This window comes from Gallus gallus, chromosome 6 (genome assembly GCF_016699485.2).
Source record: "Gallus gallus isolate bGalGal1 chromosome 6, bGalGal1.mat.broiler.GRCg7b, whole genome shotgun sequence".
NCBI classification, from domain to species: domain Eukaryota; kingdom Metazoa; phylum Chordata; class Aves; order Galliformes; family Phasianidae; genus Gallus; species Gallus gallus.
The window spans coordinates 26186076-26206432 of record NC_052537.1 but is presented as its reverse complement, the minus strand read 5'-3'; the positions used below and the strand labels follow the sequence as shown (position 1 = coordinate 26206432).

The following is a 20357-nucleotide window of genomic DNA, read 5'->3' as shown; positions in this document are numbered from 1 at the left end:
TTATCAATTGCCAAGAATGGCTTCTGAAGTCCTACTGGGTATTCTTCAAACTCAGGCTGCAGAGCAGACACAGAGCTGAAGCCAGACAAGTGTAGGAGGTGGGCTAGCAGGGCAATCTAGACTGGAGGTTAAAGTCAGGAGCTAAATACCAGTGCAAATCCCCTTAGATTTTCAGTGAATAAGCCACATTAATTCACCAGTTTAGAGACATTTCTCCAGCCAACAAAGTTCATTCAATCTACTTAAGTATTTCTCCAAAGCTTGGTTATGGGTTTGGGGCCACGTCTTTGCTGATTTCGTGTAATACACTTATGGTGTTTACAGAACTGCTTTATTTCATTTGGGTCAGCCTGTGCCATGCTCAGAGATTTCCCCTCACTTGGAAAGAAAACATACTTTGTCCTTTAATATTTTTCAGAAAGGGAAGACCTGCTCTGAATCCAATGGTTGATCAGTTTGGGCTCTTTTACTATTTCTTCTGGTGGGTAATTCAGGTCTGCAACATCCTTTCGCTCCACAACCTCAAATTTATATTTGAGGTCCTCAAATATTACTGCTATTACTGCAACCTATGATGTTTGGGAGGATGGGGAGAAAGAAAAGAAAAAAAAAATAGAAATACATTTTCTGAGCTCAAAATATCATTATCATTTTTCATGTTGGGATGCTATGTACCGCTTTTATAGGAGCATCCATTGGTGTGCCCTGTGGTGGGCGGTGGATTGTGTCTGTAGAATCTGCTCCAGAGCTCAGAGAAAAGCCTGCAGAGGAACACTGACAAATTGGTGGGAATAGTGGTATGGTTTCAGCATGGTAATTTACTTCTTCGGGTTCTTCCACCTCTCTCATCTATCTACTTCAGCAAGTTTTGCTAAATGGGCAGCATTTTAAAATAATTATAAAAGGAAAAAAATCAGTATTCAGAAGCAGCTAAGCAAGAAGTTGAAATGCAATGGCTTTTTTGTTCTAATTTGAGATATGTTGTCAAGGATGAAAAACACAGTCTAGGACTGCCAAAAAAAAAAGGGGGGAGGGGGGTGTGGGAAGACCATAAAGAGGAAGAAGATTTTTTTCATCTTAAATGTACCTGTGTCAGTCTTCTAATCTGCAAAACTAAGGGTTAAACTGTGAGTAGTGTTCAACCCTAAAAAGAATCACCATGCCAGAGCTTTGTCAGATCTACATTCTGCCATCACCCTGCAGCTGTTTGACACAGGTACTGCTCTGGAGAGGTCAGACCTGATGAGGCGGAAGCTGAAGCAAGTGCTGAAGCCCAGATAAATATCTGTGACCAAAGCCTCTAATGCATACTATGAGTATGTCCCTAATCTGAACACAGGATCAGATCTAGAAGAACCAACTTGCAGGTAAAATGAGTTAGAAAGGTTATTCAGTCTAATGACAGAGGTCTCACATGTGGTACCCAGATGCCTCCGGCCTGAGCATCAGTGTACAGCTCCAGCCTGATTTCTCAGCCTCGTTCCTCATTCCATCCGGATAGCTGGCACCCATTCTGCTTATCTGCAGTAATAGACAGTTTCTTCATCCGTTGCCCTTTCAGTGTGTGACAACCATAAACTACTGCACAAAGCTTGAACATTTCAGAATCTAGTGACATTTAAGGGAAAAGATTCCCAAGCCCCTGATAGAAATATACCACTGAAATACACAAAGAAGCAAGTGCAACTTGCTGGCTGTTAGAATGATAAAGAAATTAACAGCACACCAGGTTCCCAAATCCCCCAGCTGTTTGGAGATATCTCCCTTTTTTTTCTTTCTTTAAATGCTTCTCTGCCTCCAAAATGTATAAAGGTAGCTACAGAAAAGGGATGGCAAGATGCAGAAAAGATATTGCTTCCCCCGAGTTTTATGAAGCAGATATCAATCTTTTATTTCATAAACTTCAGGCCTGTTATTACCTTAAAAGCATGTTCCATGGCATTTAATGTGACACTGATGAGAATACAAATAAGGGGAAGTGAGGGAGATGGAGGACACAGAGAGAAGAATCAAATGATGTTAAATGCGAGGACCTGAGCAGTGCTTCCATATCCGCTGCCATTGAGAAGGGTTTAAAAGGGCCATGAAACCGCAGAGCATCTGAATTGTGTTTGGGGCAGTAAATCAATTTAAGCCGCAGCACTGAGGAGAAAAATACCATCTGAGGCAGATGAGAGAAGAAATTTGTGTTATGGAGGCATGAAAGCTTGCATGTGAGCTAATGAGGCATGTTTTAGCTGAGGGTTGTGTGGAAAATTAGGGTATAAATGCCCTTGAAATTGGGATAATATGGAGAGAAATAATAATGATAAAAAAAAAGCTTGAGATTTTCTAATCTTTCACCTGGCAGTGTATGAAATGTTGATTTGTTTTATGTCATGTTTATCCACTGCTTAGTTAGATTCTAGTAGATAAAAGTGTAACTTTAAGTAGATATTTTTGCTTCTGAGTTATGAAATAAAATGGTTTTTTTTTGTTTTTTTTTTTTCGTTTTTTTCTGCTGATGTTCATTAGGCCTTGCTGTGGGGGAAATCCAGGATGTCCCCAGTGAGGAGTGCCGTGGGCTGTCTCAGCTGCAGGTTGCACCCACGGTGCTGCTGGTGCAGGTGGACTCACCAGGCTGCTTCCACAATAGCCAGGATGCAGAATCCAGCTGCATTGCCTGGGGATACAAGCTGAGCATGCAGCTAGCTCATGAAATCCTTCTTTCCCTATGCTACATCCTAAAACTATGGTGCTGTGGGACAGCTTACAGAATAGTAGAGACAGAGTAAAGTTAGAAGTACCAACTCTGAATCCAACCTGGAGCAGATGTGGAGTGTGATCTGAGCCACAAACTTGAGTGTAGTCAGAGAAATGATGTCTTTGGTCTGTTCACTGTATTTTTTTTTTTCCAAAGTGGTGTCACATCAGCTCTGGAGACAGTAGCTGAAGCATCTGAGAAGTCAGTTCAACACTCTTGAGAAATCTATGTTAACACTTTTGAGAGGTGTTGCTGTGAACAGGATAAAATTGAAATGGCGACAAATTACCCGACGCTGCTGTAGGAACCAATGCTCCAGGCATCTTGACAGTCCTTGCAGACTCCCTAAATGCTCCATAAATATATTAATTTCTGGAATTGGTTGTACCATATGTGATGTGTACTATCAGTTCTCAGTAAGCTGTGCCAAATTTGCGTATGTCAAACTGTGGACGTCCCATTCCTGGAAGCATTCAGGGCCAAGTTGGATGGAGCCCTGGGCGCCCTGGTCTACTGGATGGCAACCAGCCCACGGCACAAGGTTGGAACAAGATGATCCTTAAGGTCCCTTCCAACCTAAGCCATTCTGTGATACGATGGAAAACTAGCTAATTTTCAGATTAGTAAAGATTCAGAACGTGCATATGAGGATTGTGTGTAATTTTCCACTGACATTAAATATTTTGTATAACACAATCTAAATTTTGATATGAAGAAAATTATTTAAAAAACTCAACGTTTGTCTAAATAAACAAACAAAAAACCCAATAGTATTAATTAGGAAGGACAAAATACTGATAACATTTGCACAGTTAAAATGTCTATGTTTCTGAAGTGTGGTAAGTTGTCAAATTGGCTGAAAAATGTTCAGACTTCTGCAAAAGAAGACTGTCTTGAAATGACAGTGTCTGCTGAAAGTTTTCAGCAGCTTTTCGAGTGACACGAAGTACTCTCATGTCAACCTTACAACTCCGAACTGCAGCTGCTCCTACATAAGGTATTTCTCTCACAGATAATCCGTAGCTGGGGATGTTAGAAAGAGAAGTTTCAAGAGAGATTGCAAGTGTGCAAAGCACCGCCTTCTTTTCCTTTTTTTTTTTTTTTTCCCATGACCAAATGCTCAGTGGAGGAACAGGGGATAACTTTTGCTATGTTCTGAAAACAACGGATGTTAATATAATCCAGAGGCTTAATCTTGCCGTTTCTTGGGGGTGAAGTTTTGTCCCAGCAATGTAACTCCCACTAATTTAATGTGGGACAGCTTTCAGCACATCTACACTTTACATCTCTTAGTGTTCGCATGGCGTGGGATGTAACATTTTATGGGAAAGAGCAGTGGTCTTTGTTCGGTGCTCAGCTTGGGACTCTGAGGGATTTCAAGAGGCGGTGTAATAAATGGTGATTCAGATCAGGGGCCTCCGGAGGCTTGCTCTTTTGTGGGGAGCAATTCTTGAGAAGTGAAATAGGGAAGCAGTTCCCCTAGTACCAGTTGTACATGGGCAGAAAATGAATTTATTTCAGATCTCTGATTATTTGGGGCTTTAGTACACCACATACACTAGAAAAATCTTTCCACGTGTCTGTGCACCCACATTTAATCCTGTGATGAGGATGTCAGATTTTTGAGCAGCAAAAACCTTCACTTTCCAAATATAAAGTGCCACTCCAACACTATCAAATCATTCCACAAAAAATATATATAATTTCCCCTGAAAAGCATTCCAGCAGTGCAAGAACAGTGAAAAATGCCATGCTGCTGCTTTCTTCATCTTCATCTTCTTCTTTTTTTTTTTTTTTTCAAATCCAGGATGAACTCATCCTGAAATCCTCTACAGAATCATTTCTTTTGGACATTTCTACCAAAAACGGGCAAATAACAGAACTAACCTTGTGTAAAGAGTAATTACAATAGTGGCATCATTAGGTCACTCCCTGTCTTTATGTAATGGTCCCATGGTATCTTCTTGCTATGACAACCCTTGGCCTTTCTCATGAGCTTTTTCTCTAGGTTCAGATAGAGAATTTGTTCTCTATTTTACACGATACTCTGTGAGTTCACACTGTGGAAGGTGCAGTGGATTTACACTGCCAAAGAAATTACCTTGAGAACTGGCCCTTTTCCATCTTGGGTTCTGCTGCCAAGCTCAAGTAACTTGCTATACCTTTGTTTGGTTTGAATGTTTGGCATCTTTCTTTGATCTTGTTCCTCTTTTCCTCGTTTAGTCTTCATTCCCTGACATTACTCAGGGAGCAGGCCTGTTTTCCTTGAGGGTGAAGATTACCTATAAGCTAATAGCAGGACAGGGATAATCAGATCAAGACATGACGTAGTTATCTCCATACTCTGATACTGGCTATTCCTGAGCTCCTTGAAGGCAGGGGTGCCTTGAAGTGTTTGTGGGTCAAAAACCACCCACCTGCTCCTACAGGGGCAGTTCTGTCAGCACCCAGCAGGTGGCAGAACGATTTTCACCCAACTAAAATAGCATGGTTAAGAAAGATCCTTCAGGAAATAGAAAAAAAAGTATTTTATTGCTTAAAACCTGATTCTGCTGAATACTAAAAGATCTATTTAATAGCAGTACATTTTTAAAGTAATGAAAAATTTACAGCTGGAGCCTTCAGCAGAGGAACAGTTGAGTATGTTTATTTTGCAGTTCACTAAATTATATATATATGTATAACAAGAATCAAATTGATGCTTTCAGTTGATCATGCTAATCCAAACAAGCTTTCTTTATGCTCTTTAATCTGGAGAATTTGTTTTCTATTCCTATGCACATAATTATCAAAGCATCTTTAGACATTATAAATTAATCCAGGCACTAAAATTTGTCTCCAGACTCTAAACATATAGTATGGCTGTGGGACCTATCATTCCTCAGCAGAAGCAGAATTTTGTCACTCTCCTTGGGCCCTTGCTAGACCCTTAAAGGAAAACTGCAGTGAGAGCTAAATAAATATTTGCTAAATAAGAACATATATATTGAAATTTATGCAAAATAGTTGAGAAATATCTGGTAACATTTCCATCTCTGCACGATAATAAAGACCATTTGTATTATCCCATAAACTTCCCAACAACTTTGTCAAGCTGTTATTTCTTCACTCACATGAGCTTCAGGATGATTTTCCCAGCCTCAAACCCTCCTGGATATCTGCCCCATGTTAATTGTGCAGGGCAAACCATGTACGTTGCAGGGCTCAGACTGGGGAGACTTCAGTCCTATTGTAGCTGTGGCAGTACAGTGTTTCAAGACACAGTTTTAAGGAAATAGAGGTACTCAGCAGGACTTTTAGGAGCAGCAAAACCATTTAACTCCTTGAGTTTGAAAGTCTTTCTTTATGATTCATAACCACTCAGTGGTTCATTGTGTAAGTTTGTGATTAGATTTTATCCCTTCATTATGGAGTGACCCACCATGAAATATCACAGGGCACTACTTGAATAGCAAGACCGGGAATGTAGAAGATTTGAAAATTCAGGAAGAACTGACTGGATTTGCTGCTATCACAGAAACATGGTGGGACAAATTGCACAACTGCAATATTACAGTGATGGCTGCAAGCTTCCCATTAGGGATAAGCAGGGCAAGGGGGATCAGGGAAGCTGCCCTGTGTGTTAAGAGGTATGAAGAGCTGATGTTAAGATTGTGAATAGCTGCCCCTGAGAAACAGCCATGATCAGGTTGAGAGTTAAAATTAGGGACCAGACTAATAAAGGGTATCTGGTGATCAGGGTCTGCAACAGGCTGCCTGATGAGGAAGAGTCTGTTGACAAGGCCTTCTTTGCTTCAGGTACAGAACATGTTGTGCTTGCAGGCTCTCATCCTGATGGGAGATTTCAACCACCCAGGGGTCTGCTGGAAAAGCAACACTGTGGGCTGCAAACAATCCACATGACTCCTGGAGTCCATTGAGGATGGCTTCTTGGTCCAGGTATTGGACAGACTTGCCAGAGGTGAAGTGTTTCTGGGCCTGGTGCTCACTAACGCAGAGGAGCTAGTTAAGGAGGTTATGACTGCTGGCAGTCTGGGCTGTAGCAACCATGGTAGAGTTTGTGACCTTGAGGAGCATGTGCCTGACAAAGAGCATAATTCCTTAAACCTGAACCTCGGGTTTAAGGAATTATTGGATGAGATCCCTAAAGAAGCCATCCCTAGGGACATAGAAACAGAACAGAGCTGGCAGTTGTTTAAAGGCACATCATTTGGACGTAAGCGATCATTAAGGGGGACTTGAAATTGGCCAGATCTGATGGTGTTGTTTTCGCTAGTTTGCTATTGAATCTGGTGAACCTTTGTTGTGTTAAGCCACAGTAAGGAAGAGGCATGAGTATTATGGCAAACAAAATTTAATAAAGAAAAAAGGAGAGAGGTGAAAAGGGTGATTCAGCCAAAGTCAGACTAAAGTTTATCACCAAAGCCACTGGAATCCCAATTCTACTCTTACAGTCTTTGCTTAGAAGAAAGCAATGCCACATTCAGGTAGTTTTCCTCTCACACTTCCCTCCTGCAATGGAGCAGGGGTAGTTTTTATTAGGTGAGCATACCTTCTGCTTCAGCGCAAAGGCTTGGATCCCCACCACAGATGTGTCATAGTCACCCCAGTGGAGCCCACGAACAGTTAAATCCCACCTGCAAAGGAAATAGTATAAGTGGTTATTAGGATTTTCTTTTAAGAAGTTAAGTGAGAAAGAAAAAAATCACTAGAAAAAGTGCAGAGAGCAGAAAGCTTTGTATTGCTTAGCTGGTTCTTTCCAGCTGGATTGTTCTCTAATGCTGAATGTTAATTGGAAAATAACAGCATTCCAGCCTGCTTTTAGAAAATCAATATGCGTTTTTCTGTCCCCTTCCCCCTATTCAGGTTAATTCATTACTGGGATATTTTTAGACAACTGAATAAATAAAAACAACCCATTTCCAGTCAAAAATTAATAACTAGAGCCAGCCAGAAAGACCTCCCCAATGCAGTTTTCTCCCTGCCTTCAGCGTTGCTCACTGTTGCCTGTGCCAGTTGCCTGTTCCAAATCACTCACCCCTTCCACAAAAGTGCATATTCCTTCTCCATTAATTTGAACTGGCACAAGCGGGTGGATCAATGGCTCTTTTTGGCAGGGGCTGAGCTGCTGGACGCTGCAGCAGCAACAGCTTGGCAGCACTGCTTTGGTACATGGATGTTAGTGCCAGTTCACCATTCCCCATCAGCCAAGTGAAAAGCAAGGCAGGAGAGGAGAAGACAGAACTGGAATTGCAAAGAGCCGACGCCATATTTCACAGAAGATGCCTCATGATATAAACAAACAATAATTCTAACAACATTGTTTTGCCTCTTTTTTAAATACATAGTCCTGCTCAAATCCCTGTAGATCTAATTAAAACTTTCTTGGCCACCCACCAATCAATCAACATAATTATGTAGTCTGGCAAAAACAATAGCAATGAAGACAAAATGAAGGTGTTCAGAGATGTACCTATGTGGGGGAAAAAATAAAAAGGCAAAACAAAGCTGGAGAGCAGTGCAGGCCCCATCCCTTGTTTATTTGCTTTTGGTTTGCTTGGAAACTGCAAAAAGATTGCAATTGTATTAAAGATGGTGTGTTTGCACCTCAAAGAGTCATGCGGCAGAAGTTCAAAGCAACAAAATGCCTAGAGTGTGTCAAGGAGGATCTGAAGTCATGATGAGGGAACTTTGCAGGAGACCCACAGACCATATCAGATATTAACATGAGCTGACTGCTGGAGGGACTGAATCGGAAGAGAAGCTCTTAGCACAAAAGACAGACACTCAGAGTGTACTCTGTAGTCACCAGCACTTGCTTAAGTTCCTCCCAGGCACAGTCTGAAATCCTGGATTTATTTCCTGTTCATAGAAGAGGCACTTGCTCGGGTCCCCTGGGTACCACTGCTGTGGCAGTTGGCTTATTGCATGGCAACAAACATATGTAAGTTATGCTGGAAATGAACCTGATCCAGATTCCATTGAAATCAATGAAAAGACTCCCACTGACTGCAATCAGACGTAAATGAATTGAAATATACACAGAGCCGTGGCTAGACTTGAAAACTGAAATCATTTTTTAAAGGTTATTGAGGGGTCTTGTTAAAAGTGTTAAAAATGACTTCGGACTGAATAGTGAAATGAAGCACACTATCTTTTGAAGATAGATTGATTCAAATGGAGGAGAAAATCAGAGTGATTCAGATGTGGACTAGTGAATGCTCCAAACTTTGGCAAGAATGGTTTGGACATAAGGAAAACTCTATTGCTGTACACATGCAAGCACTTATATAAATGTACAGAATCTCAGGGAATGCTTGTGATGAAATCAGCAGAAGTTTAGCTTAAGATTTTCTTCTGTTGCTTGGGCAATTTATTAACGTTTGTGTGAGGATACACATATTGAATGGTGAGATTTGTTTATATAACGTGACCTTCCAGGTGCTACACCCACAGATGTCCCAGATAAATTGCTAGGAGCTCTGGGCAAGAAATGAACTCAATATCAAAAGTTACATGAGTAACTTTTTTTTATTATTATTATTTACTGATCAAATTGAATAAAAATATGGGGGAAAAAAAAAAAAAGATTTAGAAACCAAATATTCATTTAAAACTAAAAGTAATATTTTGTTTATCATGCAATAAATTCATCTCTGTACACTGTATGTACACATAAGTATCTATATTTTAAATAACTATATATTTAAGATCTTTCATACAGGCAAAGTTAGCTCCAGAGTACCATTTTTTTTAGCCAAATAAAGGGAAACACTTCATGTTTAAATTGCTCAAACAAAGCATTTAAATTTGACTGCTTTGGCTTTATATTTGCAGCCAAAGCAATTCTACAAATGAGATTTTGAGCCAGAAGGAGCCTTGTTTTCATACTGTTCTCTGCAGATAAGAGGGCTATTATTATAATTATTATATAATTATTATTATTTTAAGAAAACAAAATAAGAAACTTGGTAATTTCACATGAACCCATGACTTAGAATCACAGAATCACTAAGGTTGGAAAAGACCACTTAGGATCATCCTGTGCAACCATCACCACCATGACGCAACTTGTCACCACCATGCCCAATTCAGGAACTCAGAATTCACTTCAACTTGCAATGGAAAGATTGACAACACAGAAATACAGATTTCCTTTGCATTTTATCCTGATTTTTTCATTCCACGCTCCAAATCCTTCTGATATTTTGGTAAGAAGAGCAGAGTCCCACCCAATGTGGTCTTCACCTGCTATCTTATGAACGTTTATTCTGCTCTCATTAGAGGGAGTACCCTTCTCTTGTCCCACTAAACCACAAAATAGTAGACGGGTGCCAATGATCCATGAAGCTGTTGAAAAAGCAATGAAACTGGAGGGAGAAAAGGTCAGAAAAAGAATTCCTGTATTCTTCTGCCCTTGTTTCCAACCAGGTAGATCCTATGAGAGCATTTACCATCTTAACAGATGCTCTGCCGGGCAGTTGCTCTTACTGCTCATTGTGATTCTCAGATGTGAATGTCTTCTGAAAAGTATCATGCTGTAAGTACTGTACAACCCATCTGAGGCAAAATGTTAATAAAAATAGATGGCCAGGTCTACCTCACCTGATTTTGTATCACATAAGTGTATTTGAAAAGCTCTCTGGTTGATCTGTGAGTGATGCAGCTGTCTTCAGGAAAGGATTCTTGACCATGAGTTCAGAAATGATGCATCAGTGAAGTAGGAGAGTTGCCTAAGAGAAATCTTTTGCTTGCCCATTTTTTTTCCATCCTGAAATTAAATACTGTCAATGAGCAAGCTCATATCTTCGATCAGCCTCAAGGGTTCTTGGTTTTTGTGATGTGCTTTTCTTTTTGGTTGGCTGTGGATTATTGTTTTGTGTGTGCGCTTTAGTTTTTTTCCTTCTTTTCCTTGCAATAGAAGAGTAGGTTAGAGGAATATTTCTTTCTTTCTATTGCCTTTTCTTTCTTGCAGTTGAATTTTTTCTATAGCTGTACCTGGAACTCCTACTTTGTCAACAGTTCATGAGAAATCAAACAGGGAGCATGAGCAAGAAAATACCATCTGTAATGATGATAAACTATAAACAGCATTCACAGGCCATTAAGTTTGTAATCTTTTTCTCTTCATCATTATTCTCTTACCTCCATTAAATTCTTTCACAACCAAGTGAGGAAGCCAAAGGTGACAGCCGTAGAGTGATAGACAAGAATTTTTATTGTCTTGTCGATACAGATATACCCAGAGCTGATAGAATGTCAGGTGAACTTCCCTAGCAATGAATAAAATTCAGTAATCTCTGAAAAAGGGAGAAAATACAAATGATTTTTTGCTGTTAGGCTTTTAAGAAGATGTATGTTACTGAAGTGTTCTGAGTCTATGGAAGATGCTTTGAGTGATATTTATTGTTCACAGGAAACTAGCATTTGCTCTTGATCATCACACTTCAAATCGCAGATTTGCAAGGTGGTAAGACAACCAGGGATATCATACAGACATTATTCACTTCAGGAACTGGAAACTCATAAAATATGAGGGAATATGCACACAACTAAGAAATTTGCAGCTGATTTTGAACAGCTGCAAAGGCCCTCTTCTTATCCTGAGAAGGAAAGTTTGCATCTTCAGCCAGGAAAAAGAAGAGAGGGAACCATGCTAAGTGCCAGGTGTTGTACAGATACACGCCTGGTAGAACAAAGTTCAGTAAAGCCCTGTAGCTTTCTCTCAGGTAGCTGTAGTCTTCTATTCAGTTGCCCTTCAGCATCCTCTTCTTTAGGATGTACAGGTCCAGCTCTCAATCACTTACTGTAGGTTGGATGCTCACCACCTTCATGGCCCTCTGCTTGGTATTCCTCCTCATTTTCTCCGTGTTGTTTTGGAACTGTGGGTCTCACAACCAGAAATAGTCCTCCACGTTCAGCCTCCTCTGTGCTAAGCACAGGAGTATTATGATTTCTTCTGATCTCCTGATGATGTTCTTCTGAAGGCAGAGGAGCAGTTTGCCTTATTTGCAAATAGTGTTGGCTACTTGGCCTCTAGTGCAGAATAAAGGTCCTTTCATAGATCACAGAATGGCTTGTGTTGGAAGGGACCTCAAAGATCAACTAGTTTCAACCCCCCCCCTTTCCAGTCAATTGATTTCAGCTTTTGAGACTAGGGATCCTGCCAGTTTTCAAACCTCTGTCAATCACCCATACTTCCTCAACTTGATATGATACAGCTATGAGAGATAGTGTTACAATAGTCAGGTATTTAATAACACAAGGCAATCACACTGGTCAAGCATTATTTTTTTTTGCTAAAGCCATTTTCATTTTTCCTGGTTAGTTTCCTGCCTTTTATGTGGTTGGAAATGTCCACAGCATACATTTCAGTTATTGATGGTAAAAACCTTCTGGGTATTATTGAGCTGCTTTAAAACAGTCAGGATGAAATGTGACAATTGCTAGGTCATCCCTGTGGTTATCATTCATATTGGCAGTGGTGAATGACTTGACCACACGATACACCTTAGGCTCTCATTCCACCAATGTTTACTTGTTTAAAAGTTGTTATAATAAAACTCATTCCAGCTTTGAGCTCCAGTTCAGATTTTCTTTAGCTGTAAGCGCAGAGCACTAACTGAGTATGTGCAGTCCTTGTATAAGTGCAGTCCTTGCAACTCTACTTTACACTTGACTGAATTACGAAACCCCACAGGGAACATTTGAGGTTTCTTAGGCTGCATAAGCTTATCAGGAGAGCACGCCAGCTGGGAATTTTGAGCAGAAGATTTCCTTATCGACTGTCTTCTGTGGCCTGTCATCAGTGGTGTGGTTTTGGCTCATAAATCTCATTGTAATACCTGACATAGGAACAGCACTCACAAGCACAACATGGGAATGGGTTGATGTCTCCAAATCACAAGGATGTCTCCAAATCACAAGGAGAGATGATTGCTGAATGAATGAAATGCAAGGCCAGCACAGGGGAGCACATGTTACTAGAGGAAATGGCACAGGTGGGATTAAATCTCAGGACACATAAGCAGGGTGGTTTATAAGAGGGCTGAATTCAGCTCTAGTGTGAATATAGTAGTTGAGTGGCATGTGAGTATTGCTTCAGCACCTGATGGGTTGTAGAAGCTTGTTTTGGAGCAAATCATATGCTCCCTTCCTCTGATGACATATCCAGCCTTGGTCTATCACTGAAATCATTGTGCAAAACTGGCTCAGGAAGTCTCTGCAGCTGGAAGTTCAGGAAGGAGGTCTGGATCCAGAGCAAAAAGTGAGTCTGCAGCATGGGTTTTGCTGACTGTGTGGGAGGGAATGATCCTTTTGGATCCTGGAGTGGAAATGAATCAGCAAAGCCAACATAAGAGACTTTCCAGAGATCCAAACTCTTATAATCCCCAGAGAGAGCTACCGGGTAATAAACATAGATATTTGAGTAAAACCAGTGCCTTAAGGGAACCTAACACTGGGTAGGGGTGCTCTGTGCCTTCCTGGACAGAGAGGCAGTGACACTGACCAGTTCTGCTTGCCACCCAGCTTTTCTTGCCGGATAATTTACTACCTGAAATTTCCACCTGAGGATTTAGCAAAGCAAAATTTATCTTTAAATTATACAGAAGCAAAGTCTTGCATTTCTGGGATTACTTTAAACCTCAGTCTTTGCAACAGGCTGCAGCAAGAGGGAGTAAAAGAACAAAAAGCCCTTGCTGTTAATATTTATGGCAACTAAAGCTAAATTGCATCACATTAGCAGATGAATGGGAGCCCCTGTTAAAAGCTGCAGCAGCCTAATTTTAGGATGGCACTGGTTTGGGGCTTCATTGTCTGGAATAACAAAGGAGAGCTTTCACGTTAATTAATTTGCAGGAATTATTAGTGTTAAAAATAAACAGTGCAGTCACCTTTCCAAATATAATTGGAGTGCGGTAAATGAAATTCAGTTGCAAGAAGATTTAGATTTTATGTTATTTCAGTTACAGATTTTTTTCTTTTAATAGTTTTTCTGTGCCAAATGCATTGCCCCTATGTGAGGTCCCAGGACTGAGTTCTGATAATATCTATGTGCCAATCATATAAACGTTGCTACAAAACAACCTATTTAGGTACATAATTTGTATTTTTTTTTCAAATGCAGATTCCTTTTGGATATGTATAACGTCAAATGACTGCTCATCACTCACTGTGGCTTGATAGGAATCAATGGAGCAGTGTTCCTTTTAGGCTCCCTTCATTACACGATCTTTATGGGGAAAACTGATGATTTAAAATGAGTGTGGATTCACAAAATCCTGATTGTGCAAATATTTACTACAGTCAGGTTTTACTGCTTAACTTAAAAGGTACTTGAGAGCAGACAGACAAGGTTATGTTATGCCCTATACTGATCAGCTAGTTGAGCTCACGCAGTTTTCTTTCATTCCTCTTTCTCCCTTACTGCTTAATGGGAGTTGAGGCAATGTTTGCAGTCACTGAGGTGCTTCTGGCATGCAGAGGTCTGTCATCTAGCATCTTTCAGAAGACAGGAATCCCGTGGAACCACAGAGTGTCTTGGGGCTACATTTCCACAAGCCGGCTCTGACTGTGAACATAGGAAAGGATGCCTGCAGATGACAGATTACTGCAGCCGTTATTGTAAGGATTTATGACCTTGACAAAGCTTGTATTTCCACCTGTCTCTGAGTCTGCCCAGTCCCAAGTGAAGATTTGTGTTCTCAGTTGCGTTTCCTTCTGTTCCTGCATCTCTGCTCAAGGCTATAAAAGTCCCAAGAAAGATGTTTGCTCCACTGCAGCAGCTCACCCAGAGCAGGTGTCTACTCTCTCCATTAGGCTCCTGTCTGTGCTTTCTGACTCCAAAAGTGAGAATCCTCCCAAAGCCTCTCATATCTGTGCATCCTTTCCTTTCTTGTAAGCATGGCCATAGAGTCATCTCGCTACACACCAGTGCTTCCCTTTGGCTGCATATATGAATTCAGCCCCCTCTAATGACAACATGGGGCTTACTCTATCTCTCAGCTCAGAAAGTCATCCCTTACATCAAATGATGGGAATGTTCTTGCATGCCAAAGACTCTGGGTTCATTTCTCTGATGACTCAATCATCACATCAGCTGAGACAGAAAGATGGCTGGCAACAAGATTAGATTATGGTGATTCAAAGTGTCTCTCTTAGATAAGTGTGTACCACGAGTATTCCAAAATGCACGCAATCAAATTGTAAAGCTGGTGAACACAATCAGATTGTAAAACCGGTGACCACAGCATACCTTGGAGACCGAGGGCATAAATAAGGATTAGACAAATTTAGAGAAGACAGGTCCATCTATAGCTATTAAACTTAAGGGATCAGGTGTAATTGCTACTGCTGGAACCTCCTAAACTGATGATTCCTGGAAAAGGGGATCAGGCTGTATCTCTTAAATCCATGCACAGCAAAGGAGGGGTCCTCAGGCCAGATCCAGTATTTTCTCTCTGTGACTGACTCTTATGCGCAGCTGCTGAGGAGCTCTGGAGGTGCAGTATACTCAGTGTATGTGGTGCTTTCTACCATGCTAATTTCTAACATTTGCCAGTCCCTTATCATAATCTAGAGATAGTTGTTGGCCTAAATGAGACAGCTAGATGGCTTCCTTCATCAGCCTTGCCCACTCCTTGGCATGCAAATCTCTATTACAAGGAAAGATAATTTCAAGAGAAAGTTCCTCTGATCACTTAAAACATTTTGTCCTTCTAAATTCTTTTTCTCTCTCACCCACATGTCCCTTTGAATTTCATCCCTCTGAATTAAAGCCTCTTTAGGAGACTTTTCCTAAGCAGGTGTCACTCTTGAGTGCATCCATTGGCATCAATCCGTCTGGCCAATGCAATGTGTGGGAGACCAGATTAGGATGGATAATCACACTGTGACTCAGTTTCCCCCGCATATACAAGAAGAGTAAAACTCACTGGCCTTTGTGAAGAGCTTTAGGCTTAGTGAAGAAAAGGAGCTGTTAAGAACAAAGTGTTAATTATTATTACGGACAGGCAGTAAGAGCACATTTAACCAGGAGATATGGAAACAGGTATGCCGCTAATTGGTTTGCAGTATATTTGGCTGAGGTCTGGTGGTTACAATGCAGACAATCCATCATTATTGTAAGCAGCATGAAGTTTTGCTCAGCCTCAATTACTCTAAGTCTCCCTTTGTGATCTTGTGCTAATATCCCAGGACATGCCACCAGTGAGCATCTGAGTGAAATCTCTAGAAGAATGTGGAACAAATCTGTAAATCTCCTTCTGAAATGCCCTGCCAAAAAAAATGCAATAAAATCTCCCATGTCAGGAAGGAAACATTAAAAACGTTAATTAAGAAGTAAACTCTTCTGAAAATCAAATGGGAATGAGTGAGAGCAGGCAAATTGGGACTGACTAGAATTCTGGTGGAAGAGCCTCATTCTCTCCAGTCTTTAAGAGTGTCATCACTTGTGTGTGCCCATAAAAGCTCAGGCCCTGTCCCATGGCTCTGCCTGTAGTGATTGCTCAGCAGCTCCCACAGGCTGCTACTTCAGGGTTTGGTGATCTGCTTTGGCCACCACTTGTGACCACAGTCGAGAGAAGAGATCTATTGAGAGGGAGAGCACAGCTCTTGAGAGAGGAACTCCTGATCCTTCATGGGCAGCTAGAGCAGAAGGGTTTTCTCTACTCTAAACCACATGGGGGGAAGCCCTCTCTTCTCCTCTTGCTGTCATTTTATTTCCCAAAGCGTGTCCTTGTCCCCATTAGCATTTATGTTAGCACATCTTGGCCGTGCCCAGTGATTTATCCGAACATCGGCAGCTGCTTTAAGCAATGGCACAGTGAAGCAAAGGCAGAGGAGGGAATGGAGAGGTTGAAATAGAACTTCCACCCACACCTGTGCTGTGAAATCAAGCACAGGGGCTATGCCCAGCACTTCCAGTGCATTTACATCAGTCACTGAGAAAGGGAAAAGAGAGCATCTCAGAGCCTGCTCAGACATTTGGGACCACTCCATTTTGCAAATTAAAATATTTCCCCTAGAAGGACTGTATACCCATTTGTATGAACAGCTCCTTCGCTTTTCACATTTGCTTCCAACTCCTGAGCGCTGTTGTTTAATGCATTAGAAGGTTTTAGAGGTTTGAGCTGCTGGGAAGTGTGGGAGAGGAAGGGATCAGCCGTGTGCGAGTGCAGAAGTTGGAGTTAAGTCCTCTCGGAGTGAGTGTGTGAGAGGGGGGCGGTGGGAACCAATCGCTCCCGGCACACGAGGGGGTCCTGGCGGGGCTGCGGGAGGAGCGGTGCGGGAGGGGAGCGGGGAGAGAGCGAGCGGCAGCTTCCAGAGAGCAGCCGGGAGAAGGCACAGCCGGGATTTGCTCCTCTCTCTCTCTCTCTCTCTCTGACTTCAATTCAGCTCCTCCCCCGTGTGGTTGTGGCTTTCCCTTCCATCAAAAGCCCGATCAGCAACGCCAGTTTTGGGGGAAAAAAAAAAGAAAAGAAAAGAAAAAAAAAAAAAAAAGAAGAAAGAAAAGGGAGAAAAAAAAAGAAGAAAGAAAAAAAAAAGGAAAAAAGTGCAAAAGAAGGAAAAAAATAAGGGAAAAAAAAAAGAAGAGGGAGAGAGAAAGCAGTCTCCCTCTCCTCAGCTGCATCAAATACAGCAGTCTGAAACTTTATGGAGTTCTCGCAGTGTTTCCCCCGCGGTGGGTAGATCGGCAGCACCCCGCTCGCTCCTTCCTGCTCTTTCTCCCTCGCACTCATCAGCAGTCAGCAGCGATGGAAAAAGTTGCTGGCTGGTACCCAGCCTGGCACGTTGCTCTCCTGTACTGGACATGGCTTTTCCTCTTCACTTTTGGCTTTACCGGCGCAGAAATAACTTGCAGATCCTGCCATTCCCAGGTGAATCCGCAGCAGCAGCATCCGCAGCAGGGATTACCGATGCATTTGAAGACCGACAGAGGAGAAAAGGAACGGTGGAGGATCCCGGGGGAGCAGGGAGGTGAGAGAGGGCGAGGGGCCGGGATGGATACGGAGGATGCCGAGCTGCAAGCACCCTTCGATCCTGCTCTGACGGGGACCAAATTCAGCGGCTGGGAGACCCGGAGCTGGGCGAGCGAGCCTGAGAAAGCGCCCGGGGACAGCCGGCCCGGAGCAGCGGCGGCTCCTACCGGGGAGTACCCTCAGCGGGGACAGGCGGGCGGCCGGCGGAACTCGGCCCGGCGGCGGCGGGGCCGCAGCCCGCGGGGTACGGCGGGGCCGGGCGGCGCCGCGGGGCGGGAGCCGGGGGGCTCCGGCGCCGCCCGCTTCGGGCTGGAGGAGCTGCGGCTGGGCAGCACCACCTTCGCCCTCACCGGCGACTCGGCGCACAACCAAGCCATGGTGCATTGGTCGGGGCAGAACAGCAGCGTGAGTACCGCCGCCGTGGGGGCTCGGCGGGGTGGGCGGGGGGCGTGTTTGCATTTGTCCTTATTTTTTTTTTTTTCTGTTTTCCTTCCGTCCTTTTTTTTTGCTTCTTTCTTTCTTTCTTTCTTCTTTTCTTTCTTCTTTTCTTTGGGGGTGGGGTGGGAGAGGGATGCGGGTTTTTTTCCTTCTTCGAGTGGGGATTTCGTTCCCGGGAGCCGCGGATTGGTTTCGCTTAGCAGTGTGCAGTGGGGCAGAAGTGCCTCTAAAAGACCATTCTTCTGGAGCAAAAAAAAAAAAAACTTTCCGCCGCCCGCCCGCTGAGCACGGCCCATTCCAACCCCTTCTCCATCACCCTGCAGGCAGAGAGGGGGAACCACCACCACTGCCCGCGGCGGGGAGGGGAGGGGACAGTCCGAGGGGTCCCGTCCCCCACACTGCCTGCCCCAGGGTAACCGCACCGGCAGCAGGGGATGCTGAGCTGTGAGCAAGGCCTGGAAAAGCTCCAGGGCTACTGCTGTTGCTCCTCCATCCCTGGGACCCACGTCAGCCCAGGGTTTCGCCCCGTGGGATGTTGTCTTTGAAGTGCCTCTGTGCAGGGGCCAAAGGTGCTTTCTTGCCTCTTGTCATGAAGGTGTTAAAATGAGACAGCTCTGATCTCTTCCTCATAACCTGGACTTTACTCATGAATAGCAACAGAATGGCTCTGACAGGAGCCAAGCAGAATGAAATCAGCCAGAGAGATAGGTGACAGGTTTCCAGGCTGGAGCAATAGTTGTAGCATCAAAGTTATCAAGTTAACTCGTGTCCCTCCAGCCTGTGCTGCATAGGTAACCCGGAGCCAGGAGCCTGCTGGTAGCTCTGCTCTGGGGCTAACAGGAATGGGGGTCTGAGTGCCTCAGAGAGCAGAATGCTAACAGGAGAGAAAGGGATACCAGCGTGATGTGTTTCCCCATACAACTTCATGGGGGAAAGGGCAACTTTCTCTGCTCTCAGCCAGACTTTTGGCTGCTTGGTGCAAATCCTTGGCCTCCTTCTCAGCTTTTAGCACGAGGAACCTGGTGATGTTTTGAAGTTATGGTCAGATAATTATGAGTTCCTCCTGGTATAGATTGTATTAAAATATATCCCAATCACTCTGTTTAGAATTAACATGGATGTTGTAAGCACCACACTGTGGGTTCCGATCTAGTTAATTGAGACAAGGTTTTATGGACTCATCGGCAGCTTTGTTTTTTTTTTTTTTTAATTAGCTAATTGACAGGGGAATACTTGTCATCTCCATTTTGAAGGACCTTCCCCTTTCTTCCCAACTCCTCTAGCCTCTCTCACATAGTCGTGGTAACAGAAGTTGCCGGGGAGGAACTCCAGGCTTTTCATACTGATTGAATTGAGTCTGACACTGGTTTAAAGAGAGCTATTTGCTAAGAAAAAGCTTCTGATATAAAAAGTCACCCAGCAAGCATCAGTTTTCCTCTTCTTTTCACACAAGGATGTTTCATCTCTATATATATCGATGCATTATTATTAGAAGTAGCAGTTTTCATTGTACATGTTCTTAGACATATACGTGTGTATAGTTCTTTCTGCCCACTGTGGTAGTATGGACTGTTAATGCTATGGTCTGATTTACCTGCTGAGTGTCTCTGTGTAAAACTGCTTGCAGGGAGCTGTGGGGAAATGTTTTGCTGCTGTCCTGCCCAAACTGCCCTGAGTTGTGTTTTGCTGGGGAGATCACACTCCCACCTTGCTGCTGTGTGCTCTGACAGTGCTGTGCTATTCATGCTGTGGTAGCATCCCCTCACAGTGCTAAATGAAGCTGGGCTTAGCAGGAGCTGGATGCACCAGCAAGCTCATCCAGGCTGGCTGAAGCAGTGGCATTGGTTCAGTAGGAGCTCAACGTGGCACTGACCCAATGGCTCTGCATGGAGCTTTTGGGCACTCAGCTGTGAAGGAGCTGGGAGTGTGAGGGGGCTAGGGTGAAGTGCTTCCCAGGCGTGCGGTGTGTGTAATGCCACCTGCACAGAGCAGCAGGGGATCCCATGGTGCTGTGTGCACGGTGCTGTGTGACCCCGGTGCCCTGGCGGCGCTCCAGCAGCAGTGGCTGCCAGATTCCTCCCTGTGTTTCGCCACTGTGCCAGGTGGATGCAACACACCTCCTCTCATTTTCATTCTGATGTGCTCTGCGAGTGCTGCCGTTAAACAGCTTGTGCCTCTTGCCCGGGCGGAGGGAC

At 43.3% G+C, this 20357-nt stretch overlaps 1 protein-coding gene across 5 annotated transcripts in view; it reads left to right on the top strand.

Moving 5' to 3' along the window:
* SORCS1 (sortilin related VPS10 domain containing receptor 1) overlaps window positions 1-20357 on the top strand; it is a 554925-nt gene that overhangs the window by 262589 nt on the left and 271979 nt on the right. For 4 of the 5 annotated variants that reach the window (XM_025151799.3, XM_025151797.3, XM_025151796.3 and 1 more), the window contains exon 1: window positions 17129-18129. The exons of the other annotated variant lie outside the window; for it this stretch is intronic. In XM_025151799.3, the coding sequence (XP_025007567.2) occupies window positions 17500-18129 (630 nt within the window). In that variant the 5' untranslated portion in view covers window positions 17129-17499. Of the gene's footprint in view, window positions 1-17128; window positions 18130-20357 lie in introns of those variants that run through there. 5 annotated transcript variants of the gene reach the window in all.